Below are 27,176 nucleotides of genomic sequence, written 5' to 3' on the forward strand. Positions count from 1 at the left end.
TGTGAGGCTCTCTCTCTCTCGAGGTTTTGTGAGGCTCTCTCTCTCTCGAGGTTTTGTGAGGCTCTCTCTCTCTCGAGGTTTTGTGAGGCTCTCTCTCTCTCGAGGTCTTGAGGCTCTCTCTCTCTCGAGGTCTTGTGAGGCTCTCTCTCTCTCGAGGTCTTGTGAGGCTCTCTCTCTCTCGAGGTCTTGTGAGGCTCTCTCTCTCTCTCTCGAGGTCTTGTGAGGCTCTCTCTCTCTCTCTCGAGGTCTTGTGAGGCTCTCTCTCTCTCTCGAGGTCTTGTGAGGCTCTCTCTCTCTCTCTCTCTCGAGGTCTTGTGAGGCTCTCTCTCTCTCTCTCTCTCGAGGTCTTGTGAGGCTCTCTCTCTCTCTCTCTCTCGAGGTCTTGTGAGGCTCTCTCTCTCTCTCTCGAGGTCTTGTGAGGCTCTCTCTCTCTCTCTCGAGGTCTTGTGAGGCTCTCTCTCTCTCGAGGTCTTGTGAGGCTCTCTCTCTCTCTCTCGAGGTCTTGTGAGGCTCTCTCTCTCTCTCTCTCGAGGTCTTGTGAGGCTCTCTCTCTCTCGAGGTCTTGTGAGGCTCTCTCTCTCTCTCTCGAGGTCTTGTGAGGCTCTCTCTCTCTCTCTCTCGAGGTCTTGTGAGGCTCTCTCTCTCTCGAGGTCTTGTGAGGATCTCTCTCTCTCGAGGTCTTGTGAGGATCTCTCTCTCTCGAGGTCTTGTGAGGCTCTCTCTCTCTCTCTCGAGGTCTTGTGAGGCTCTCTCTCTCTCGAGGTCTTGTGAGGATCTCTCTCTCTCTCTCGAGGTCTTGTGAGGCGCTCTCTCTCTCTCTCGAGGTCTTGTGAGGCTCTCTCTCTCTCTCGAGGTCTTGTGAGGCTCTCTCTCTCTCTCTCGAGGTCTTGTGAGGCTCTCTCTCTCTCTCTCGGTCTTGTGAGGCGCTCTCTCTCTCGAGGTCTTGTGAGGCTCTCTCTCTCTCTCTCGAGGTCTTGTGAGGCTCTCTCTCTCTCTCGAGGTCTTGTGAGGCTCTCTCTCTCGAGGTCTTGTGAGGCTCTCTCTCTCGAGGTCTTGTGAGGCTCTCTCTCGAGGTCTTGTGAGGCTCGCTCTCTCTCGAGGTCTTGTGAGGCTCTCTCTCTCTCTCGAGGTCTTGTGAGGCTCTCTCTCTCTCTCGAGGTCTTGTGAGGCTTTGGGCCACAGTTGAAGTCGGTGGACTCAAGTGTCCCACATATGGCCTATATCAGTGGTCAGATTGTGTAGACCCGTAGGAGCAGACACTTATTGAATACTATTATAATATATGCAAGTGTAACTCTTTTTGTGTCTTTCTCCCTAGTTAAAATACATGACATTGGGTAAAAGGGTGTCTCAAGTTTGGAAGTTATTCCCCATCAGTGGCATAGGTGATAACTTCCTGATCGCTGAGGAGAAGACTGTTGTGTCCCGCCCCCACCCGATCCCAAGAAGCAGGCCTCTGAAGAGTCTGGTGTGTATGCAGCCAAGGCCAATTGTGTGCACCGCCGCGCCACTCCTTCTGGGAATCCCATTAATGGAGCGGCAGCACACATGATCGCCCTCGGCTGCATTCATACTTGCATCTGGGGATCGTTGTGGGGTCCCAGCTATCAGGAACTTATCCCCCTAAACCAAAGATATGGATCAACTTCCAAACCCGTCACCACCCCTTTAAGATAATCTCTTGTTTCTCATTTATTTTGCTTCTTTTTAACCCCCACATATACACCTGCCCTTGTCTTACTGAATACCCCACTTTTAGTTTTTCCATCACAAATTGTTGACAGCTTTTCCATCACTGCAGGAGGGGGTGGGGGGTGGTAATACCTCAGTGTAAAACTGCCAGAAAACTTCTGAAACTTCAGTGACCCATCTGCAGTCTTGATCGATTTTGGGGGGTGGGGGGGGTGTATTTCCCAGTGCTGAGACCCTCACCAATCACTGATAAAAGGACACTGAAGTGCTCACCTTGAGCACTCCAGTGCTCAATAGGAGAAGAGCAGACGTCTCAAATTTAGCAAGCTGTTGGGGGGGTCCAAGCAAACGTTTTTAAATATCAAAAGTTTTTTTAAAAGTGCATTTTTTTTTTTTTTTCCTAAGGGCCTTTTGTTTTGTTACTCCAGTTTTGATCAGTGCATAGCTTCAAGGGTTTTTTTTGTATTTTCCATTGTATAGCTTGAGATCTCACAAGGGATTAATGGCAAGTTATAAGAATTATAAAGATTTTATTTTTAATGATGCATGTAAAAAAGAAAATCATCAGTGTAATTTAGGCTGTAATTTAGTCTGGAGTTTCCACTTGGCTACAGTGTCATGTAAAAGTTTGGGCACCTTGGGTCAGAATTAGGCTACTTTCACACATCCGGTTTGAGCAGTGCGGCTCAATCCGGCTGTGAAATCTATGCAACGGATGTGGCGAAAACACCTCATCCTTTGCATAAGTTTTTACATGCGGCCCGCCCGTTTTTTTCCGGTTGCAGCATGCTACTGAGCATGCGCAGTGGAAGAAACCACATGCGGCGGCCGGATGCGTTGTTTTCCGCATCGCGCCGCATCTGGCATCCATAGGCATGCATTGAAAAAACCGGACGGAACGCAATCCCATGTGGCACAATACGGCACTAATGTAAGTCTATGCAAAAAAAACGCAACCGGCGGCAAAAAAAAAACGGTTGCGTTTTTTCTGCAAATTGCTGGATTGTGCCGCACAGGAAAAACCGGATGTGTGAAAGCAGCCTTAACAAGCCCGATGCATTTTGGAAACCAGTCCTGTGGAACTATGAGGTTAAAATAGAATTCTTGGGGTACGTGCCCATGAGCAGTGTTTGTAGCATTTTGGACACAGTATGTTTCAGCTGAGTCCAAAACACTGCGTTGTACAGTACAAGCACAGTGGATGGGAATTCTAGAAATCTCGTGCCTATTGTGCATATATGGCCTGCAGCTGAAAAACTGCCCTGCAGTGCGGCTTTCTAAGCTGCAAGCATGTCAATTCTTTGCTGCGGAGGCGCAAGTGTCCTCCGTAGGGGGAACAGAGACCACAATGCACCGAACCCTGATCATGGGCACGAGTGGCTGTGGGCTCTTGCGGAGGAGACACGCAGCCTTGCAAGTCAGGACCCGCTGTGTTCATGGCGCAATGATCATATGTATGTGTGGAGAAAAAGGGCACCGAATGTCAGGAAAAGAACATCTTGCCAACCATTAAGCAATGGGGTGGATCAATCATGCTTCGGGGTTGTGTTGCAGCCAATGGCACGAGGGAAGAATGGATTCAATGAAATTTCAACAAATTCTTGATGCAAAAATAACTCCATCTGTAAAAAAGCTGAACCTGAAAAGAGGATGGCTTCTACAAATGGATAATGATCCTAAACAAATAGTCCATTTTCAATTTTAAAATGTAAAAGATGAAAACCACAATTTAACTTTTTAAGCCTTTTAGAGATCTTTTCATCTTCAACTTGCTTAACTGTTCACAATAACAGTAATTTTGACCAGGGGTGCCCAAACTTTTACACGCCGCTGTATGTGTAACTGTGAGGTCGCAGAGCTTTGCTCGGTCTCTTCTTGCTTTTTACTTAAAAAATAAATATCCTAATAGTGTTCGCTGATCTATTTACAAATTCGGGGACATAACCGGAGTTGGTCTCCCTCCCCAGCTCCCAATAACCGCATTTGTCTTATACACCGGCCATACACATTAGATAGATGGCTGTCGGCGGCCAAATGTTGCTTCAGCCGATCATTCAACAGACAGCCATTGCAGCCGACTCTCTCCGATGTGTCTGGTGGTGGCTTATCTCCGGGAGAGCAATGTGATCAGCAGGCCGAAATCGGACATGTGTGATCACCATCTCCCCCAACCATCAGTAGGCCGGCGCCTCCATACACATTAGCCAGTCAACTGAAAAAGTCAACATCGACAGTCCGGCCAACTTTACGCTTAAGGCCCCGTTACACGCAACGATATCGCTGGGGTCACGGAATTCGTGACGCACATCCGGCCTCGTTTGCGACGTCGTTGCGTGTGACACCTACGAGCGACCGCTAACGATCCGAATACTTACCAAAATCGTTGATCGTTGACACGTCGTTCATTTCCCAAATATCGTTGCTCGTTTGGTACGCAGGTTGTTCGTCGTTCCTGAGGCAGCACACATCGCTACGTGTGACACCCCGGCAACGACGAACAACAGCGTTCCTGCGTCCTCCTGCAACGAGGTGGGCGTGACGTTAATGAGGCTGCCCTCCGCCCCTCCCCTTCTATGGGTGGCCCGCTGTGTGACGTCACTGTGACGCCGCACAAACCTCCCCCTTAGACAAGAGTTTGTTCGCCGGCCACAGCGACGTCGTTAGGAAAGGTAAGTACGTGGGACGCATCCAAGCGATATTGTTCGCCACGGGCAGCGATTTGCCCGTGACACACAAACGACGAGGGCGGGTGCGATCGCTAGCGATTGTCGCTGCGTGTAAAGCGGCCTTCAGGATAGGTGCTTAGGATAAGGAGGACGATCCCAAAATCAACAATTTTATGGTTCTTTAACAAACAATTACTTGATTTTGTGGGGAAACCAAGTGTTTTACCTGCTCAATCATGTGACCATTGCACCATTACAATCATCCACACTTTTTTTTTTGGGGGGGGGGGTGTGTACCAGTTGCCCCTCCTTTATAAAGTCAAGTGACTGCTTAACAAGCATGTTGCAGTCCCCTTGCCCTTAGAGTAGGGACTGTCATCGTGGTCTCTTGACACCCAAAGTTTCGCTGCCAGGCCAGTGACCAAACAGGCGTGAAACCAAATGGCCATCATGGTGGGTGCAGTTTCGGCTGCCGGACGTACCTTTATTATAACTTGATCCAGGTAGAAGTTTTGCACAGTGGATATGTATAATGTAGCATATTCCAATTGTTAGGCCATGTTCACACGTGCAGACGCCATACTATACATCGCAAAGAGTGAAATCCTCCGAAACTCACATTTTTCTTGTAAACTCTGCAATGTAAAATGTTCACCACAAGTCGTCTTCTCCTGCAGATTTTCTGCCCAGATAGGAAAAACTGCAGATCATTTGTCCCGTGTGAACATAACCCTAGCAGTATTGGTTATAGGTTAATTCTCAGACCTTGTGGAGGGTTTTAGAAATAAGCCACCTGTGCTTTGGGCTAGTGTGACTTGGGGTTTGTCATTTTATAATATATATATATATATATATATATATTCTTCAAATTGTCAATATTAATTGTACAATGCCTGTGTGTAACGTGGGGAGTAACCTGGGGCTTACCAAGTGGCAGAACAGGAATATCCAGCCGTAGTTTAACTCCCATTTGCAAGTATTTACTAAATCTAACACAAGTCATTAGTAGTGTCCTAAATAGATATTAATCAACCATGCATAGCTCTTTTCAATATCCTAAACCAACAGAGAGAAATAAAGGTCCTATATCTCATACAAAAAACTATTAGTAATATTAAAAAAATATTTGACAAAATAAAAAAACATGGGTGCCTCACTAGGGAACATGTCCAGAATCTGGTTATATGAAGTATAAACTCGCAGTAGCATGAATTTTATAGAAAATGATGATAATGCAGAAGTCAGTGCTTACATAGCTAGATACATACAAAACGTTTTCCTTATATTCCTTTATTTAAACTCTGCTAATAACATTAAAATGTGTGTAATAAGAAACTATTGTCTAATTGATTTCTGTGAGTTCCACATTACTATAAAGACTCACCACTATTGAGGATATCCCAGGTGCTTTGACTCGCAATCCCGACGCATATTTCGCTTTTCTGCTTGTTCTAGGGGCTTGTCTTAACAGCAGGAATGGTTGCTTAGTTATGTATGGAGCCAATAGGAACCATACACCTCACATCCCATCATTTAATGAATCTTTGATATTATCAGCCAATGAGGGAAAGCCACGTCATAAGATCATACTCATGACCTGGCATACCCTTATTAGCTGATAATATCCAAGGTTCATTGAAGGAAGGCACGTGACGTTTACGGTTACCAAGCGCCTCAAATACATAACTAGGCACCTATTCCTCCTGTTAAGATACCCCCAGAAGACGCAGAAAAGCGAAACGTGCGTCGGGTAGTGGGTCACAGCACCTGGGATATTGTCAGTAGCCGGGGAGTCTTTATACACACGTAATGTGGAGCTCACAAAATTCAATAATTCGACAAAAGTTCATTATTACTCATGTTTTAATGTCATTAGCAGAGTGGCAATAATGGAATATAAGGGAAATGTGTTGTGTGTATCTAGCTATGTAAGCGCTGACTTCTGCATGCATATTAGTATCATTATTATTTTCTCCATAATTCATGCTACTTGGATATCCGGATGGGGGTGAGCTTTAGGTTTGAATGTACAGTGACTTTAATAACCCGTAAGAAGTAAGTTCACTAGTAATGGGCGAGCATGCTCGTTACTTGATTGAGCATTGTGGTGCTCGGGCGTGACTGTAGTACTGAGTATAGTGGTACACAGTGTGAAACTCCAGCATTTTTAAACTCGAGTTGACCCAGCACCAGGATGCTCGATCGGATAACGAGCAGGGGCAAGCACTGCCGCTCATCACTAAATATCACATGTCCATAGACTGCCGAGGAAATTAGGCTATTTCTTCCTAAGGGTGCGTTTACACGGACCTACCGGCGGCACAATACGATCGCCGATCATTAAACCTTTAGCGGGTAGCGCTCCATTTTACCTGTTTACTCAAGCAGACCCAAGTAAAGAGTGTGCACTGAGCAATCTACTAGATCTATTTTAGATCAGACAGTGCACATGTTTGTTTTTTTTTGTTTTGTTTTTATTACGGTGCCCAAAAGATAAATTCACCCATGAATGAACAATTTGCTCTTTCATCAGGTCCTCAGCAGCCTGTTTACACGGCAAGATAATGATGTTAAAGGGAATCTGTCAGCAGATTTGGCTACCTCATCTGAGATCAGCATATTGTAGGCAAAGAGATCCTGAATCCAACGATGTATCACTTAGGGCGGCTTTGCACACTACGACATCGCAGGCGCGATGTCGGTGGGGTCAAGTCGAAAGTGACGCACATCCGGCATCACTTGCGATGTCGTAGTGTGTAAATCCTAGATGATACGATGAACGAGCGCAAAAGCGTCGTTATCGTATCATCGGTGCAGGCTCCGACATTTCCATAATGCCGGTGCCGCGACAGGTACGATGTAGTTCCTTGTTCCTGCGGCAGCACACATCGCTGTGTGAGAAGCCGCAGGAGCGAGGAACATCTCCTTACCTGCCGCCAGTGGCTATACGGAAGGAAGGAGGTGGGCCTGATGTTTACATCCTGCTCATCGCCGCCGCCATTGGCCGCCTGCCGTGTGACGTCGCTGTGACGCCGCACGACCCGCCCCCTTAGGAAGGAGGCGGGTCGCCGGCCAGAGCAACGGTCGCAGGGCAGGTGAGTGCATGTGAAGCTGGCGTAGTAATAATTATCGCTACGCCAGCTATCACAAGATATCGCAGCTGCGACAGGGGAGGGGACTATCGCGTGCGACATCGCAGCATCGGCTTGCGATGTCGCAACGTGCAAAGCCCGCCTTAGATTACTGGCTGGTGCTGTTCTGACACAATCAGAATTTTTAGGTTTAGTCGTGTAGCAGAGTCCAGAGGGTTGTCCCACCCACACAAAGGTCTCGGTAGAGCTTGTACATTGACAGTGAGGCGTCTCATCACAGTAGGGGGCGTTTTGGACTGGCTGCAGGTAAGTATCTAGTCCTGTTATAAGGGTCCTGCTACTTAAACAAAGCATAGCAAATAAGCAAAATATCAGACTGTGACAAGACAGGCATGCCTGAGCTTTCTGTGTTAGCCCTTGCACCATGCTGGCTTCAGCTTCCATAGCAAAAACCTGCTGACAGATTCCCTTTAACTCTCATTCTCAATGATCTTTCCTTGTAAATTCCCCTTTTACGCGTGGTATATAGGACCCAGGGCTCCCAGGACCCATCCGTGTCAAGCAAGTTGTCCATCTTGTACTCCTGTAACATACAGCAATGCATGAATTTTGGAGGGCTTTAGAGGAGACGAGTGCTATAGTACAAGGTGCTAGGTACAGATGCATGAACGGCTCCTAAGACGTCATCATATTGTGGATTGTTGAGCATGGCTTGTAGCGTAATTAATGCCTCGCACTAGTCGCAGGATTGCTTAGAACTTGGGTCCTTTTTTCCTAATTCATGCCCTCTTTAGTAATTGAGTTTGTGATTGGTACCCCTGCCAGGCCCTGGTTCCACTACGTGCGAGCTATGTGGAGCATGCTTCGAGACCCGGAAGGGCCTATCCAGCCACGCACGCTCCCACCTGCGGCACCTGGGGGTGCCAGAGTCGGAGAGCAGTGGGGCGCCTATTGACCTGCTGAATGAGCTGGCTAAGCAGAGCAAGCTGCCGAAAGACGAGAGTTTATTGGGGGCCAAGAAGGTGGCCAGCCCCCATCCGGGATCCCCCAAAACCCCATGGGGGGAGGAGGACGGGCCTCTGAATCTGAGTGAGTGGTGTCGGGGGGCCACTTTGGCCACAAGGGAAGGGACGTCAGTCTTTTATTTTCAGGGCTTTTGGGTGGGTTGATGCAGGCACCTCTTGTACTATGCAGCCTATCTTGCCCCTTTCTTACTTCATTCCTTTCTTCTTTCCTTGTTTCCATCCTCTCTCGTCATCTCTCCTGTTGCATGTTACCTCCGCTGATTATTTCCTTCCATCCATAAATACTTTATTTTTTATTTTTTTTAATTCTTTGTGTGTGTATATACACTTTCCATGCATCATCTTTCATTACTCACCCATTTCCTCATTTCGTTGTGTGTTGTCTTTTTGTTTTTTTTTTTTTTTTTCTCTCTCCCCGTTCCTGTGTCATTCCTTTTCATTTCACAGCTGTAGAAGGTGAAACCAACAGAGAAAATGACTGTCAGTTTTGTGGTGCTTGGTTTGAGACTCGAAAGGGCTTATCCAGCCATGCCCGCGCTCACTTGCGCCACTTGGGAGTGAACGACGCGGAGGCGAAAGGCTCCCCCATTGCGGCTCTCAACTCTCTAGTCAAGAACGAAGAGTTTAAGAAGAGACTGTCTGGGCACATACCGGATGATGACGACGACGGTCCTACCACAGCTTCTGCTGACGGCACATCCAAAGAACCTGACACCAAGCAAAGCCCGTCAAAAGAGAAAGCCAACCTTCTCGCCAACAGGGCTGAGAGGTCCAACAAAGGGAATGATGATGCCTCCAGTGAGGTGTCGGATGACAGTCCTCCTCGTTCTGTGCTGGCAGAGAGCAGCCTGAAATTATCTGACAGCACAGGACCCATAGAGACTTCGGCACACTTCAAATGTCCCAGTGGGTCAGGAAGCAGCACCCATATTAAAATTGTAGAAGCTGGTGCCCCCCACATTCTGTCTTCTGGTGTTGGTCCCCGTCCCAAACTAGTGGATTCTGGAGGCTCCCATGTTAAACCAGACCTGATACGCAAGATGGGGTCATCTCACCAACCCAAGCCCTCAATCCTTGGGCTCGCTCATCAAAGGCCATCTTCATCTCATACTCCACCAACAAAAAAGCTGAAGATGTCTCCTCCACCCACCATGGAGGCTTACTGGTCACCAAAAAATGTGTCGACTCCGCTTAATTTATGTAAGTATAACACTATCTGCCTAATGCATCAGGAAAGAGAGTAGGAAAGGCGCAATTAATGGGGTCAGAAATGGTGTTGGGGATGATGGGGCAGGGTGCGAGAGTCCTTCAGTGCATGAGTTTAGTTTATGGGCATCATTCTTGGGGGGAGACAGGAGAACATCCACACGTGTTGAGTAATCCTTTGGCCCTTGAGTTATTTGACGTACATGCACTCACTATGTTTGCTTATTTTTTAGGGTGATGCTACCTTTGACTGAGTCCGAACCGCCACCCTCTGTGATGCCCAATGGCTGCTCAATTTGGTTTGAAAATCATACGCCCATTGGGCATCATGGTGGGCGCTGTTTTAGATGAGTAATGGGTCTCTCTTTAGCTGAAGGAACTGGAGTACAGGCTTTCATCAGACTTGAGTTTATTTCTCATTGGCGGGGTAGAGGTGCACAGTGGGGCATGAGTAGGACTATGTTGGTTATGGCCCAAACGAATCAAATCAGGGCAGCTCAGCCTCTGGGAGCCTCGCTGATCCTGGCATCGTGGGGTTCGGACAGTTGGATCCCCACCAGTAAGGAGGTTCTGGCTGCCTCCTATTGAGATCGCTATGGTCTAAAAACCTTGTAAGCGCGGAGGTAGCTGCCTCCAGTATGTGACAGATATCGTCTATTGTAGTGAGGCACAAAGACATCTGTAGACGCCAGGACTGTTTCATGTCCAATAGGGTACATGCATATATAACAGAAGCTTTAGTAATAGTGTCATTCATCTGATTGCACTATGCCGAAATCCACACACATGTATGGCGAGATCTTCAGTCATGGTCGTAGTAATCAGTATATAAAGGAACAGTTTTCATAAAAATTAAAGAGAACCAACCACCAGGATTTTCCTATATACACTAAAGCCAGTGCTATACTGGTGCTATCATGCTGATTCTATACATACCTTTAGTTGTGAGATCGGATGTATAGTTTCTGAAATACAGGCAAGTAAAGTTTGTGAAATGCATTGTTACTTGATTAATAGGTGGGTCGGGTTTTTTTTTCTAGTTATTCCTGCCTCTCTGTCCTTCCTCCCCCTGTCCCTGTCATTACAGTGCAAGGAGGGAGGGAGGACAGGCAGCAGACAGGGGCGGGAATAACTAGCAAAATCCGACACACTTATTAGCTATTCTGTAGCTGCTGTCAATCAAGTAACAGTGCATTTCACAAGCTTTACTTGCGTGTATTTCCGAAACTATACATCCGATCTCACAACTAAAGGTATGTATAGAATCAGCATGATCGCACCGCACTGGCTTTAGTGTATATAGGAAAATCCTGGTGGTTGGTCCTCTTTAAAGAGGTGACTTCTCATTCGTGCAAAGGCATGATTTATCAGAAAAGAAAAAAATACACAAATCATCATTCCTGGCCCCCGGCCGCTCCAGTGCTGCTGCCGCCCCGCCACCTGTTGTGGACCTGTGGTGACGTTAACTCATGACTAGGGCTGTCAGCGGGGGGGAGGGGGCAAGTAATGATGGTTTTGATATTTCACACCATTAAAGCTAATGGTAGTGGTAGTTAGGGCAATGGCACTAATGCTTGTTAATTATTACTGTTATTCTAAATACTCTGTATATACAGTATATCACCACTGAACCAGCAATAAATAGCATTCCTGCATACAGCGCAGCACTGTAACACCTGTACTTTGTAACCTTTGCAGTGGGATTATTAATCTCTGTAGCTTTTTTCCCTCTTTGCTGCATGTTTTTTTGCTTTTGGAGCTTTTGCACTGACTTATGCTTGTGTGCTGTATGGGCTTTATATATTGTGTGCTGCTTACACTGACTTTCTGATTTCTGCAACTAATTGTATTGCCTGTGCAATGTTTTGGCTTTGCCCCCTCCTGCAGATATAGCATACAAAAGCCTCTGTATTGTGGGGAAAACTCCAGATCTGCAAGGAGCAGGAGCCCCTCTTATGTTAGCGTCCATAGCTCGCTCCGCTCCTCCAGAAGGCAGGGTGTAGTCAAGGCTTAGACCAATCTCGGCTAGTGTGGCTGCCATTGGACCCGTAAATTGGTCCACTTTTGTGTAGACCCAGTATTAGGGGACCTCCTAGTAATTGGGGTCCCTCCCAAAGTGATTGCCGCCACCGCACCAATCAGCCCTGGAGGCATCAAATGTGGCATATGGCAAGTGGTGTTCAACATCGCCACCACGGAGGTGCTACCCAGCCACTAAAGCCTTATCTGGGGGTCTTCCTGATGATTCAGAGCCATAGTGGGGACGATCGCTCGGAGTCCATTTCTAAAACATACAGCCGCCTCACGTGAGTAGGTGCCGTGTCGTAATTTCCTTACTGAGGAAATCAATCATTCGCTGCCATGGCCATGTTTTGAGTGAGGTAGTCTAGTCTTAACCCTTTAAGCCGCAACAACATTTTGGGGATTAGCCTTCCATGATATACTGTAGAAGTCAACAGTTCGAGCATCAGATTTTTTTTTCCTGATTTTGCATGGCTTAGGCGCGCACCCTGGTTTTCTACGCTTGCACATTGTCTTGCTTTGATTTCTCTTGGTGTATAGCATTACTGATGGGGCAGAGGAGACTTAATGCTTTGCTTTGCTACTGACCATTGAATCTTTATACCTGTGGTGTTTCGTGGTCCTGCATGGTGCAACCCCTCTGCTCCGGACAGGTGGCCGTGGGTGATATGGGCACTTCACACTCCTGTCACCGTAAGACCCCGACTAATAGAAATGTGTAAATGATTGTGGACCTCATGTTTTATTAGCACAGGCAAAGCCACCAGAGTATGTGGAAATCCTACTACTACCACCCAATGCCGCCCCCTTTTATTTATTTATTTATTTTTCTATTTTTATGGCAGTCATTTATTTGTCGTCCCCTCCTTCCTCAGCCCCAAGTTCGGAAGAAGTCCGCTGCGAGTTCTGCGGCGAGTTCTTTGAGAACCGAAAGGGCCTGTCGAGCCACGCACGCTCCCACCTGCGCCAGATGGGCGTCACAGAGTGGCATGTCAACGGCTCGCCCATCGACACCCTGAGGGAGATCTTGGCCACAGGGAACTGCCCCAGATCGGCTAACAGAATCGGAAGCCCCAACTCCTCGGACAAGCTCCTCTCGCGTCATCCTCCCTCTTCCCCCTCCAGACCCCACCCGTTCAGCGGGTTGTCTCCAACAATGCAACGCAAGCCTCAACATGCCACCTTCACGGCCGGCGAGTGGCCTGCCGATCTGTCACCTCTGAACTTGTGTAAGTGGGCCGGTGATCCGCAAGCTCTACATGTACATTGCTCCTCATCTTCATCGCTTCCCATCTTGTCTGTTGCATTCATCTTTTAGTCCAAGATCCTTTCCTTTTACTTGGGGGTCAAGCTCGTATTTTTTGGTTTAATGGCACCAGGTCAGACATTTTTCCATGGGTAGATTTTTGTAGGTGAAATGTATGTTTTATGGCTATTTTGAGTTATAATGCCTCGAAAGTTAGTGTTTTTAGGGTTTTCTTTTCTTCTATTTTTATTTATATCTTTAGAGGGCTAGCTTTGTATACTATGCAGTGGAAGTGACGTCTGATTGATATAGCTTGTATTTTGGGGTATTGTTGAAGGCATTCGTGGTCTATAATGCCAATTGTAGTGAATTGGTTGACCCCCCTCTCAGAGCAATCAGAAGCAGAAATGTGGCTGTATCGAGGTATACCACCAAAATTTCATACTTGGTGATACCCAATTTTATTGACTATAGTAGTAGTTTAGTAAATTGCAAAAATTGTCTGTGCTACACGTTGTAATTTGCCCAGATATCCCCTTTAGTAGTACCAATCCGGTTGTACAATGTTTAGGGAAAGGTCCTGTCTTTCCATTGAAGCAATTCTGACTTTTTCCCGTTGGTTGGACACCTTTTGGGACGCATGTGTGTGTGCGTGTGACAATCTGCCCGCTTTGTGTGAATAGTGGAGCTGTTCGGCTATTGCTATATGTACCTTTTTCCCTTTTTTTGTGTGTGATCCTATTCATTTTGCTTTTTCATTATTAAACTGCTTTTCAAGTTTCCGTTTCATTTTTTTTTTTTCTTTTTTCTTATACTGTCATTCTTCCTAAATTGTCATCTTTTCCTTCTCTCCTCCAGCTTCTCGGGCAGATCCCACCCGCGACATCCGCTGTGAGTTCTGCAATGAGTTTTTTGAGAATCGCAAGGGACTGTCTAGCCATGCCCGCTCTCATCTACGCCAAATGGGCGTCACCGAATGGCACGTGAACGGCTCTCCTATCGACACCCTTCGGGAAATTATACGCAAAAGGCGACCAGGGCCGCCGCAGCAGCAGCAGCCACAACTGTCTACCATTAAAAAAGAACCTCGAGGGGATGATGAGCCACCTAGTCCAACACAGAGACTATCTCCCCTTGGGATTGGCGCTCAAGGAATGGCTCGAGATCTGTCCGTTTCCTCTCATGGACGCCCCCATAACAATTTCTTGTCTCCAATGCCTGCTAAAAGGCCATTGTCCCACGGACCAAGACAGCCTGATCCAAGGGGTTACGTGAGTATAGAGCCAAAGCCTTGCAATCAGGCTAAGTCTTACATGCAGGGAGAGCCTAGGCCAAAAACTTACATTCAAGAAGACGGTAGGCCCAAGACCTACCTTCAAAGTGACGGGAGACCCAAAACGTTTTTGCAAAGTGCTGATGGGAGGCCAAAGACTTTCATTCATGACGGAAGACCGAAGAGCTTCTTGACAGGAGAACACAGACCCAAGGCCTTTGTCCACAGCGAGCACAAGCCTAAGGCATTTTTACAAGGTGAAGGTAGACCTAAGCCTTTTCTTCTTGGGGATGGTAAGCCCAAACACTTCATTCATGTTGACGGCAAGCCCAAGGTTTACTCACCAGATGGCAAACCAAAAGCGTACATCCAGACAGAGCTTCCTTTCAAGGTGAAGGTGAAAGCATCTCCAGAGAAAACTGTGACCTCCTGTAAGTAGAACGTTTTCTGAACTTGGTATTACATTTTTTGTGATGTTCTCTTTTTAACTTCCATATGTTCATTTTTTTTCTTACATTTTTGGAACGGTGTCTCTTTTTAATAACTTCCATACTTTTTTGCAGGGGGGCGCGTCGTCTCTTTTGGGTTCGGGGCGTCTCTCTTTTGGGTTCGGCTCGTGTCTCTTTTGGGTCCGGCGCGGCTCTCTTTTGGGTTCGGCCCGTGTCTCTTTTGGGTTCGGCCCGTGTCTCTTTTGGGTTCGGCGCGTGTCTCTTTTGGGTTCGGCGTGTGGCTCGTTTGGGTTCGGCTCGTCTCTCTTTTGGGTTCGGCGTGTCTCTTTTGGGTTCGGGCGGGTGGGTGTGTCGTCTCTTTTGGGTTTGGGGCGTCTCTCTTTTGGGTTCGGCTCGTGTCTCTTTTGGGTCCGGCGCGGCTCTCCTTTGGGTTCGGTTCGTGGCTCTTTTGGGTTCGGTTCGTGTGTCTTTTGGGTTCGGGGTGTCTCTCTTTTGGGTTCGGGGTGTCTCTCTTTTGGGTTCGGCTCGTCTCTCTTTTGGGTTCGGCTCGTCTCTCTTTTGGGTTCGGCTCGTCTCTCTTTTGGGTTTGGCTCGTCTCTCTTTTGGGTTCGGCTCGTCTCTCTTTTGGGTTCGGCTCGTCTCTCTTTTGGGTTCGGCTCGTCTCTCTTTTGGGTTCGGCTCGTCTCTCTTTTGGGTTCGGCTCGTCTCTCTTTTGGGTTCGGTTCGTCTCTCTTTTGGGTTCGGCTCGTCTCTCTTTTGGGTTCGGCTCGTCTCTCTTTTGGGTTCGGCTCGTCTCTCTTTTGGGTTCGGCTCGTCTCTCTTTTGGGTTCGGCTCGTGTCTTTTTTGGGTTGGCTCTTTCCTCTCAAACTCATGGTCTTTTCCCTGCTTTTCTCCCTGCAGTGGAAGCCTGCTGTGAGCTTTGCGGGCTCTTCTTTGAAAACCGGAAGGCACTCGCCAGCCATGCCAGAGCCCACCTTCGTCAGTTTGGAGTCACCGAGTGGTGCGTCAATGGATCCCCAATAGAAACACTACGCGAGTGGATGAAGCAGCGGCCCCAAAAGGCCGGCGCTTATCTCAGCTATATTCAAGGAGGGCGTCCCTACACTAAGAAGTTTAAGCGCGCTTTACAATCACCAAAGCCTGTAGCAGCTGAGAGGGAGAGTCCGGCCATCATCCCTGGGAAGGTGGTGGAAGCGGAACGCACTGTCGCAGTACAGGGAGCCACAGCCGAAAAGCCATCAGAAGCACATGGCCACAGTAAGTGCATAATAACATAAGTGCTTTCCTTCACCTTTATGTATACAACTCCTATGGAGAGCTCAGTGACCACATCATGGTAACAAACACCAGGTAGTCGTGTTTTTCTGTTTCCTTTAACATAAGACAAACTAGGAGCGAATAAAAAGACCACCGGATCAGTGTGAAGGCGCAGTTGGCTGTATGCAATATTGTATGATCTTTAACGCCACGTGCACACGTCCAGTATTTGGTGAGGTTTTTTTTACCTCAGCATTTGAAAGCCCAAAATCAGGAGAGGAACAATCAGAGGAAAAGTATAATAGAAACACGTCACCACTTCTGTATTTATCACCCACTCCTGGTTTTTGGCTACAAATACTGAGGGTAAAAACCCCTCACCAAATACCAAACATGTGGACGTGGCCTCAAAAACCTTGGCACCATCTGCTATGCCTTACATAGTTGAAAAAAAGCAATAGTTCCATTAAGTCCACTCTTTCTCCACCAGTTCTACCTTCTCTATCAGTACATTATTAACCCACATTGCCATTTCTTGTGAGTAAACCATCCTGACCCTTATAAAAGCTGTTAGGGTGGGATCAGGAGACACTGCGTTGCTAGATCCATCCCTCCCGCGGAGAAGCGAGTGTTTTCCGCAGAAGAACGCAGCGTCCGTGCCCACGATCGGGTTTTAGGTATCTGTAGACTTTCGCTGTGTTCTCCCGCTGAGAACACTCGCATCTCCGCAAGCGTAACTTGACACGCCGCGGCTCAGTGATCCGCGCCACAGGTCAGTTTTATGCCGCAGAAAAAAAGCACAGTGGGCAGGAGATTACTATATTATAAATCCACAACACAGCGTTTTGGACAAAGGGAAAAGGCGCTGCGTGCAAATGCTGATCGTGTGCACGTACCCTTATAGTGTCTGCCATTACGATCTCTTGTGGTCGGGCATTCCACAATCTGACTGCTCTAACTGTAAAGAACCCTTTCCTATTTAGCTGCCGGAACTTCCTTTACTCCACACATGAGTGCCCTCTGGTGCTTAGTATTGTCTTTGGAAGGAATAAGTCATGTGCCAGTCCTTTGTATTGGCCACGCATGTATTTATACATAGAAAAAAAGGCATTTATAAGCTAAAAAAAGCCCAACTTTTCCAACCGCTCATCATATGGGAAGCCTTCCATACCACGTAATAATCTGCTCGTCGCCTTTCAACTGACTGACTTGTAATAATTTCATTTATACACCAACATATTCCACAGCGCTTTAACAATTAAGCGTGTGAAACTTCTGAATGTCCTTTTTCTTTGTCGCTCCATTGGGAGACCCAGACAATTGGGTGTATAGCTTCTGCCTCCGGAGGCCACACAAAGTATTACACTTTAAAAAGTGTAACCCCTCCCCTCTGCTATACACCCTCCCGTGCATCACGGGCCCATCAGTTTTTATGCTTTGTGTTGAAGAAGGCACACATGCATTTCTCCCTGGCCATTTGCCTTGCCCACTTTTCTGTCCTTCCTTCAATCCGGACTGGAAAAGGGTTTGTCTCTCGGCTCCCTTAAGGGACAAGTATCGGCGCTATCTGTGTTTTTTCAAAAGCGTCTAGCCAGGCTTCCGCAGGTCCGCACGTTCCTGCAGGGAGTTTGTCACATAGTCCCTCCTTACAAGCGTCCGCTAGAACCTTGGGATCTGAACAGGGTGCTAACGGCTCTTCAGAAACCACCTTTCGAGCCAATGAGAGAGATTTCTCTTTCACGCCTTTCGCAAAAGGTGGTCTTCCTAGTGGCAGTCACATCACTTCGGAGAGTGTCGGAACTGGCTGCACTGTCATGCAAAGCCCCCTTCCTAGTGTTCCACCAGGACAAGGTGGTTCTGCGTCTGGTTCCGGAATTTCTCCCTAAGGTGGTATCCCCTTTTCATCTTAATCAGGATATCTTCTTACCTTCTTTTTGCCCTCATCCAGTTCACCAATGTGAAAAGGATTTGCACTTGTTAGATCTCGTGAGAGCACTCCGGCTCTACATTTCTCGCACGGCGCCCCTGCGCCGTTCTGATGCACTCTTTGTCCTTGTCGCTTGCCAGCGTAAGGGGTCGCAGGCTTCCAAGTCAACCTTGGCTAGATGGATCAAGGAACCGATTCTTGAAGCTTACCGTTCCTCTGGGCTTCCGATTCCTTCAGGGCTGAAAGCCCATTCTACCAGAGCCGTAGGTGCGTCCTGGGCATTGCGACACCAGACTACGGCTCGGCAGGTGTGTCAGGCGGCTACCTGGTCGAGTCTGCACATTTTTACAAAACACTATCAGGTGCATGCATATGCTTCGGCAGATGCCGCCCTAGGTAGGAGAGTCCTTCAGGCGGCAGTTGCACACCTGTAAGAAGAGGCCGTTTTTTCGGCTCTTTTTATCGAGGTATTCTTTTACCCACCCAGGGATTGCTTTTGGACATCCCAATTGTCTGGGTCTCCCAATGGAGCGACAAAGAAGAAGGGAATTTTGTTTACTTACCGTAAATTCCTTTTCTTCTAGCTCCTATTGGGAGACCCAGCACCCGCCCCTGTTCCCTTCGGGCTGTTGTTTTTTTGTGTACACATGTTGTTCATGTTCATTGTTCTTTGGTTCATGGTTTCAGTTCTCCGAACATCCTTCGGATTGAATTTACCTTAGACCAATTTATAAGTTTCCTCCTTCCTGCTTTGGCACCAAAACTGATGGGCCCGTGATGCACGGGAGGGTGTATAGGCAGAGGGCAGGGGTTACACTTTTTAAAGTGTAATACTTTGTGTGGCCTCCGGAGGCAGAAGCTATACACCCAATTGTCTGGGTCTCCCAATAGGAGCTAGAAGAAAAGGAATTTACGGTAAGTAAACAAAATTCCCTTCTTTAAAATGAGCAGCCCAAAATTGTATCACATATTCCAGATGTGGCCTTACAAGTGATTTATAGAGGGGTAAGAATACAGTGGGATCACGGGATTTTATCTCTTAGACCGGAGTCACACTTGCATATGACTTGCACAAGTGCACTGTGAGAAAATCTGGCATTGCACTCGGTCTCATTTATGACAATGCTGCAGCTCAGATCTACGAGTTCTTCCTCAGCCCTAATCGGAGTGAGGGAAAAATCACAGCATGCTGCCGTTGTCTGCGAGTCTATCACTTGCGCCCATACAAGTCTATGGGTGCAAGAGAAACATCGGACTGCACTCGGATGTCATCTAAGTGCAGCACGATAAACGCACAGGCTGGCAATGGAGGAGATGGGTAGATTAGTCCCTCCTTCTCCGCAGCTGTGATCCGATGTCAGGAACGGACCACAGTTGCATGACACTCAACTCACACTCGCAGCAGAGCCCGAGCCGAGGGTCATTAATATATCACATCTGATGCTCTAGCATAGGAAGCGATACACAAGTAGGACTCTGCCCTAACCTAGATCTGCAGCAGAGAAAACAATGTTTTTATCAAAATGACAGCAAACAGCTCAGTAAGGGACACATCGCTGGAATCAGGGTCTCTGTCTCTACATTATGCTGCTCTCAGATGGGGGAGCAAAAACCTGGTGTCAGATTCCCTTTAATCCACCCCAGCTACATTGGAGGAAGTGACTAGAGCAGCTTCGAGGCTGCGCTTACTCGACACACACAAGACCGCGATCAAAGAAAACTGATGCTCATCGCCTTAGGCCTCTTTCACACATCATGTTTTTTTTGCATCAGTCACAATCCGTTTTGTGACTGATGCGACGGATATGTCGCAGATTAAAACTGATCCGTCGTACCATTTTTCTTTTCCTGACCAGCAGTGATTTTACAACATTTCTGGGCATACTTGGTTATAAAAAACGGAATCCGACGACAAATCCTGCACCCATAGGCTTCCATTACAACAAACGACGGATCAGTCGCAGTCCGTTTTTTTTCGAGGCACTCAAAAAAACGTTACTATGGACGTGGTCTCCGTCACATATGCCGACAGAAGTAACATGAGGTCATCCGTCACTAATACAAGTCAATGAGAAAAAAAACGGATCCAGCGCTGGATCCGGTTTTTTTCACATTTCGACGGATTGTGACTGATGGCAATAAACGGGTGTGTGAAGGGGCCTTGTACACCACTATTATCAGTATACAAGTAATCAAATGGTCACATTTTTCAGGCCCCCTAATAACACTTAAAAAAGATTTACTACAATGTAATAAAACATTTCTGAATCCCCCCCATTTATTACAGAATAATAGGGAATCACTTCAAAATAACAATTTATCTTTTTCTTTGTCGCTCCATTGGGAGACCCAGACAATTGGGTGTATAGCTTCTGCCTCCGGAGGCCACACAAAGTATTACACTTTAAAAAGTGTAACCCCTCCCCTCTGCTATACACCCTCCCGTGCATCACGGGCTCATCAGTTTTATGCTTTGTGTTGAAGGAGGCACACATGCACACACTGCTCCACATTTTAGTCAGCAGCAGCTGCTGATTATATCGGATGGAAGAAAAGAGGGCCCCTAACAGGGCCCCCGGCATGCTCCCTTCTCACCCCACTCAGGTCGGCGGTGTTGTTAAGGTTGAGGTACCCATTGCGGGTACACAGGCAGGAGCCACATGCCGTTTTCCTTCCCCATCCCTTAGGGGCTCTGGGGAAGTGGGATCCTAACCGGTCATCCAGCCACTGGGACCGGGCTCCCTCCGCAGTCCCTGGGGGAATCTGCCGGACAGGAGACGGAGTATCGTCAGGGACATGGCCCTGCATCTACAGGTACTCTGTGTCCCCGTTGGGACGGTGCATGAAGCACCTTGGCCTCAGACGCAGCTGCGACTGCGGTGTGGATTTTTTGTCTGGGACTACCGCGCCGACCGTGCCTGTTTGTCGGCCGCGGTTTTTACTTTAGTCCCCGGCTTTTGCGGCCTAGTGTGTTAAACTCCCGCCCCTGAGCCTGCCAGTCAGGGAGAAAGGCGGGACGGTCGGTATGATGCCGACAGTGAGGGCTGGAGCACACTTCGCTGTCCTCCGCCCCCCTCACTGATCACTATGGGCCACCAGGTTCCCGCACTTTTGCAGTTCCGCCCACGGCTCTCTCCTCCCCTCGGAACGCCGGCAGCCATTGTTATAATTCTGCCGGTGGAGGATCTCAGAATCTGCTCAACACTGCTCTGGGAGAGGGGGATCCTAACCGGTCGCCATGCACTGGGACCGGGCTCCATCCGCAGCCCCTGGGGGATTCTGACGGACAGGAGACTGGACATCATCAGGGACAGAGCCCTGCATCATAAGGTACTCTGTGTCCCCTGAGGGACGGTGCATGCAGCATCTGTGTTACAAATGCCGCAGCGGTTGCTGAGTGGTTTGTGAGACTGGGACTACCGCGCCGACCGCGCCATGTTTGCCGGCCGCGTTTTTAAATTTAGTCCCCGGCTCTTGCGGCCTAGTACCATATACTCCCGTTCTCGGGCCTGCCAGTCAGGGGTAACGACGGGACGGCCAACTGGACGTCGGCAGGGAGGGCTGGAGCATACGTTGGTATCCTCCTTCCCCCTCACTGAGCACTGTGGGGCACCAGTTTTCAGGTGCTGACCCCCCTTGGTGCCGCAGTGTATATATATATGTTTATTTATATGGTATATGATCTCACTGTTCGGTAGCATTATTTGCTTTTGGCTGTATACCCTCACTGATTACTCTGAGGACGACATGCTGTTGTCTGCTCTTAAAGAGAAAGGGTGCCAAGGTACTGGCTTATTTTACAACCTGTACCTCTTGTGCGGCTATATTACAGGCAGGTTCCACATACCCTCATTGTGTACAATGCTTGGCCCCGAGGGCACTCACTCAGCCGGAGCCTCCGGCACTGGTGGGACCCTCGGCCAGGTGGTACCGCCGGTTTCCACTGCACAGATGACAGGGACAGAGTTTGCATGTTGGAATCAGCAAATCTCTGAGTAGCTTTCACATTCCAGGACTCAGTCTATGGACAGAGAGTCTGCTAAGATACTGGAAGCCTTGCAGTCCAGACCGATAACACAGGGCCAGGGAGCTGTGAGTTCATCGCTCCCGGGTCCCTCTGGGTCGGTACAACAAGGGGCTCCTGGGGTAACACCCAGATCCCACGGTGAGAACTCCGTCACGGACCGCGGCCTCTGATAGGCTAAGCGGGCCCGCTGGGAACCTTCCCCGACTTCATCAGGAGTGCGTGTTTCGATCACTCTAACTCCAGAGGGGCCGTCCAAAAGCACAGAACTTTACGGACAAGCGCTTACTAAGCGCCTTATTGACACGCGTTACCCTTTTCCCCCCTGACGTTGTTAAGGGTTGGGCTCAGTGTCACAGGGTGGATTCTCCAGTCGCTATGCTGGCGGCTAGATCCGTAGTATTAGTGGCAGATGCCATCTCTCACAAATGCCACTGACAGGCAAATAAAGCTTATGATGAAATCCATCTATGAAGCCATAGTCGCATCTTTTGCTCCAGCCTTCGCAGCCGTGAGGGCACTCCAAGCTATCTCAACTTCTCTGGCTGAGATTATTGCGGTTGCACATACCTCTGCCCCGCAGGTTGTGTCCTTCACTTCTCAGGCGTAGGTTTTTTCGTTCTACGCCATGAACGCCGTTCCTGGACTCTGCGAGCTGTACAGCGATAGCATCCACCAATTCGGTGGCAGTCTGCAGGGCCATGTGGCTACGTGAATGGAAGGCAGGCTCTGCTTCCAAGAAGTTCTTAACCGGTTTGCCATTTTCTGGCGACCGTTTGTTTGGCGAGCAATTGGATGAAGTTACTAGACAGTCCAAGGGAAAGGTCTCGTCCTTGCCCCAGTCCAAAGGTTTCGGTCATTTCGGTCCTCAGCAAAGTTCCGTTCCTCCACGTCCAACAGGTCAGAGGAGGGCTAGAGGAACTCTTCTGCATGGCGGTCTAAGTCACAAGGCGGCTTCCTCATGACTTCGGCCTCACCAAGACCGCGTCCTCGGTCGGTGGCAGGCTCTCCCGCTTTTGCGACGCCTGGTGGCCACATGTCCAAGACCGATGGGTGAGAGACATTCTGTCTCACGGTTACAGGATAGAGCTCTGCTCTCGTCCTCCGACTCGTTTCTTCAAAACATCTCCGCCCCCCGAGCGAACCGATGCACTTTTTCAGGCGGTGAACACTCTGAAGCCTCGATGTCACAAGGAGACTTCCTAGCATCAATTGACATCAAGGATGCTTATCTCCATGTGCCGATCGCACCCGAGCTTCAACGCTTTCTGCGTTTCGCCATCAGGGACGTACACTTCAGTTCGTGGCACTGCCATTCGGCCTGGCGACAGCCCCACGGGTCTTCACCAAGGTCATGGCAGCAGTGGTGGCGGTCCTACAAGGGCCACTCGGTGATCACTTACCTAGACGATCTTCTAGTCAAGACACCCTCCTGGGTGGCATGTCAACACAACCTGACCATTGCTCTGGAGACTCTCCAGGGGTTCGGGTGGATCATCAAATTTCCAAGGTTAAAACTGACACCGACCCAATCACTGACTTGCCTCGGGATGGAGTTTCATACTCTCTCAGCGATAGTGAAGCTTCCGCTGCATAGTCAGCGTTCACTACAGACAGGGGTGCAATCTCTCCTTCGGGCCCAGTCACCCCTTGAGGCGCCCCATGCACTTTCTAAGGAAGATGGTGGCAGCAAGGGAGGCAGTTCCCTTGCGCAGTTTCGTCTGCGTCCTATTCTATCGGACACCGCAAATGGGACAGGAGGTCGACGTCCCTAGACAAGAACGTCTCTCTTTCCCTTGCAGCAAAACCTCTCTTCAGTGGTGTCTTCTTTCCACTTCCTGGGCGGAGGAAAAATCCTTCCGGCCCCCAGCTGAGGCTGTGGTCACGACGGACGCGAGTCTGTCAGGGTGGGGAGCGGTCTTCCTCCACCACTCGGCTCAGGGAACCTGGACTCCGACAGAGTCCTCCCTTCAGATCAATGTTCTGGAGATAAGGGCAGTGGATCTAGCCCTAAAGGTGTTCCAGCGGTGGCTGGAGGGCAGGCAGATCCGAATTCAGTCGGACAACGCCACGGCGGTTGCGTACATCAACCACCAGGGCGGCACACGCGCAGTCGTCAAGCCTTCCGAGCAGTTCGGCGGATTCGGCTGTGGGCGGAAGCCACAGCCTCCACCATCTCCGCAGTTCACATCCCGGGCGTAGAAAACGGGGAAGCAGATTTTCTCAGTCGTCAGGGCATGGACGCAGGGGAATGGTCTCTTCACCCGGACGTGTTTCTAGAGATCTGTTGCCGCTGGGGAACGCCGGATGTCGATCTAATGGCGTCTCGGCACAACAACAAAGTCCCGGCATTCATGGCTCGGTCCAAGGATCACAGAGCTCTGGCGGCAGACGCGCTAGTTCACGACTGGTCGCAGTTTCGACTGCCTTATGTTTTTCCTCCTCTGGCACTACTGCCCAGAGTGTTACGCAAGATCAGGTCAGACTGTCGCCGCGCCATCCTCGTCGCTCCAGACTGGCCAAGGTGATCGTGGTACCCGGATCTGTGGCACCTCACGGTGGGTCAACCGTGGACACTCCCAGACCGACCAGACTTGCTGCCTCAAGGGCCATATTTCCTTCTGAATTCTGCGGCTCTAAACCTGACTGTGTGGCCATTGAGTCCTGGCTCCTAGCGTCATCAGGGATATCTCCAGATGTCATTGCCACCATAAGACAGGCCAGGAAACCAACGTCCGCCAAGATCTATCACAGGACTTGGAGGATTTTCTTATCCTGGTGCTCTGATCAGGGTTTTACTCCCTGGCCGTTTGCCTTGCCCACTTTTATTTCTTTCCTTCAAGCCGGAATGGACAAGGGCTTGTCTCTCGGCTCTCTCAAGGGACAAGTATCGGCGCTTTCCGGTCCCACCTTACAAGCGTCCGTTAACACCCTCGGATCTTAACAGGGTGCTGACGACTCTTCAGAAGCCACTTTTCGAGCCGATGCGGGATCTCTCTATCTCGCCTTTCGCAAAGGGGGGCCTTCCTAGTGGCAGTCACATCACTCAGAAGAGTGTCTCAGCTAGCAGCGCTGTCATGCAAAGCCCCCTTCCTGGTGTTTCACCAGGATAGGGTGGTTCTACGTCCGGTCCCGGACTTTCTACCTAAGGTATCCCCGTTTCATCTCAATCAGGATATCGTCTTACCCTCTTTGGGTCCGCATCCAGTTCATCAAGGTGAAAAGGATTTGCATTTATTAGATCTGGTGAGAGCACTCCGGCTCTACATTTCTCGCACGGCGCCCCTGCGCCGGTCTGATGCGCTCTTGTCCTTATCGCGGGCCAGAGTAAGGGATTTCAGGTTTTCAAGTCAACCTTGGCTCGGTGGATCAAGGAACCGATTCTTGAAGCCTACCGTTCTTTTAGGCTTCCGATTCCTGCAGGGCTGAAGGCCCATTCTACCAGAGCCGTCGGTGTCCTGGGCATTGCGACACCAGGCTACGGCTCGGCAGGTGTGTCAGGCGGCTTTTTTAAAAGTGTAATACTTTGTGTGGCCTCCAGAGGCAGAAGCTATACACCCAATTGTCTGGGTCTCCCAATAGGAGCTAGAAGAAAAGGAATTTACGGTAAGTAAACAAAATTCCCTTCATTTGTAACAGTAGTAAAAAAAAATAAAACTTTACTAAACTATATAAATTTGGAGTTGTTGATTTAAATGGCATTATTAAAGATCTCACTTGTCCTAAAAAAAAAAAATATATAAAAACACAAGTCCTCCTGGTAGTATGGCGAATGAAAAACTAGTTATGGTTCTTGGAAGGAGGGAAATTTAAAAAAAAAAAAAAGTTGTGCCAAGGGGTTAAAGAGACAAACTAGTGGTCACCTAAAGTACTAACGCGTTCCTGCTTCCACCAGGGATTGAGAAACGTCATCCTAAGCCTGCGGAGATCCCACCCACACGGGAAGAGACGGTCTCTGAGCAGCCTTCCAAAGCCGAGGAGCCGCGACCACCAGTAAGAGCTCGACCTGTCCCATCTCTGGTGCCAAGACCTCCACAGACGTCGTTGGTCAAGTTCGTGGGGAATATTTACACGTTAAAATGCAGGTGAGGAATGTGACTCCTGCTTTTGGTGTCGTTGGTATGTGGAATATCTCGCCTTTCCTTATAATTCTGCCTTAGTCGTCTGTATACTGCATGTAGAGCAGGCAGAAATGGGGAAATCAGAGAGATCTACTTTCCTTTGCTCTTTTTCTCTACTTGCGGAGTGGGCGGGATCTGCTGGTGTGATGTGTGCTCTGAGCCAATCAAGCATCTGCCTTGTGCTCCTCCACATAATTAGGAACTGCAGTTGCACATCCCTCCTCTCCCTCCTGCATCTATGAATTATATGAAACAGACGTGTGAGGGACTAAGGAGGCGTCTGAATGTTTCCAAAAGGCTGTGGGACAGGGGAAATCCACGCTGCTGAAAGGTGACAAAGATGTGATGTAGGGGCAAGTGACCACATTCATTTATCATGTACTACTGATTTATGCAAAAAAAAAAAAATGGCAATTGTAACCCAAGAATTAGGAGCATTTGCCATGAGCTGTCTATAATATTTGAAACACAAAACTTTAGGAATAAGGCCACATCCAAAGACAGACTGATTGGGGCTCACAATGTAAATTCCCTATGGGGACAGTGTTGCTAATGTATGTAAAGCGCTGTGCAATGAATGGCACTATGTGTGTGTATGTATGCATGCGTGTGTGTGTGTGCGTGTGTGTGTGTGTGTGTGTGTGTGTGTGTGTGTGTGTGTGTGTGTGTGTGTGTGTATGTGTATATATATGTGTGTGTGTGTGTGTGTGTATGTATGTATGTATGTATGTATGTGTATATATAATATATATACACATACATCGTGTGTAACACTTATATATATGTGTGTGTATGTATGTGTGTGAGTATATGTGTGTGTGTGTGTGTATATATAATATATATATATGTGTGTGTCTGTAATATGCATATATGGCCTCCCTCACATTATATAGTCACAGGGCCACTTCACCTGACCGTCAAACAGAGCTCTCCCATTAGTGTATGGTATATAGAAAACGTCTAGTTGGATGTATACAGCGTGTCCTGTGAAGCTGGATCCAGTGCAGTCTGTTTTTAGTGGTCTTCAGACCCTCACCCGATATCTGCTGTAGACTTCACCTGTATTGGGCCTCATCTCTCATCTTTTCCTAATGCTAAAACTTGATCCTACTTTCCCCAGGTATCAGAGCAGCCTTCCCTCTGAACACATTTTTCAGCCATAGTCAGGTACCCCA

General features: G+C 48.6%; 1 protein-coding gene across 5 annotated transcripts in view; it reads left to right on the plus strand.

Annotated features, from left to right (window-relative positions):
• The window catches only part of WIZ (WIZ zinc finger), an 87,852-nt gene that overhangs the window by 59,400 nt on the left and 1,276 nt on the right, over nt 1-27,176 (plus strand). For 2 of the 5 annotated variants that reach the window (XM_075346347.1, XM_075346348.1), the window contains 6 exons: nt 8,276-8,539; nt 8,923-9,675; nt 12,579-12,932; nt 13,808-14,653; nt 15,573-15,929; nt 25,776-25,965. In XM_075346347.1, the coding sequence (XP_075202462.1) occupies nt 8,276-8,539; nt 8,923-9,675; nt 12,579-12,932; nt 13,808-14,653; nt 15,573-15,929; nt 25,776-25,965 (2,764 nt within the window). The remainder of the gene's footprint in view (nt 1-8,275; nt 8,540-8,922; nt 9,676-12,578; nt 12,933-13,807; nt 14,654-15,572; nt 15,930-25,775; nt 25,966-27,176) is intronic. The other 3 variants (XM_075346350.1, XM_075346349.1, XM_075346351.1) reach the window with 3 other exon arrangements.

This window comes from Anomaloglossus baeobatrachus, chromosome 4 (genome assembly GCF_048569485.1).
Source record: "Anomaloglossus baeobatrachus isolate aAnoBae1 chromosome 4, aAnoBae1.hap1, whole genome shotgun sequence".
NCBI lineage: Eukaryota > Metazoa > Chordata > Amphibia > Anura > Aromobatidae > Anomaloglossus > Anomaloglossus baeobatrachus.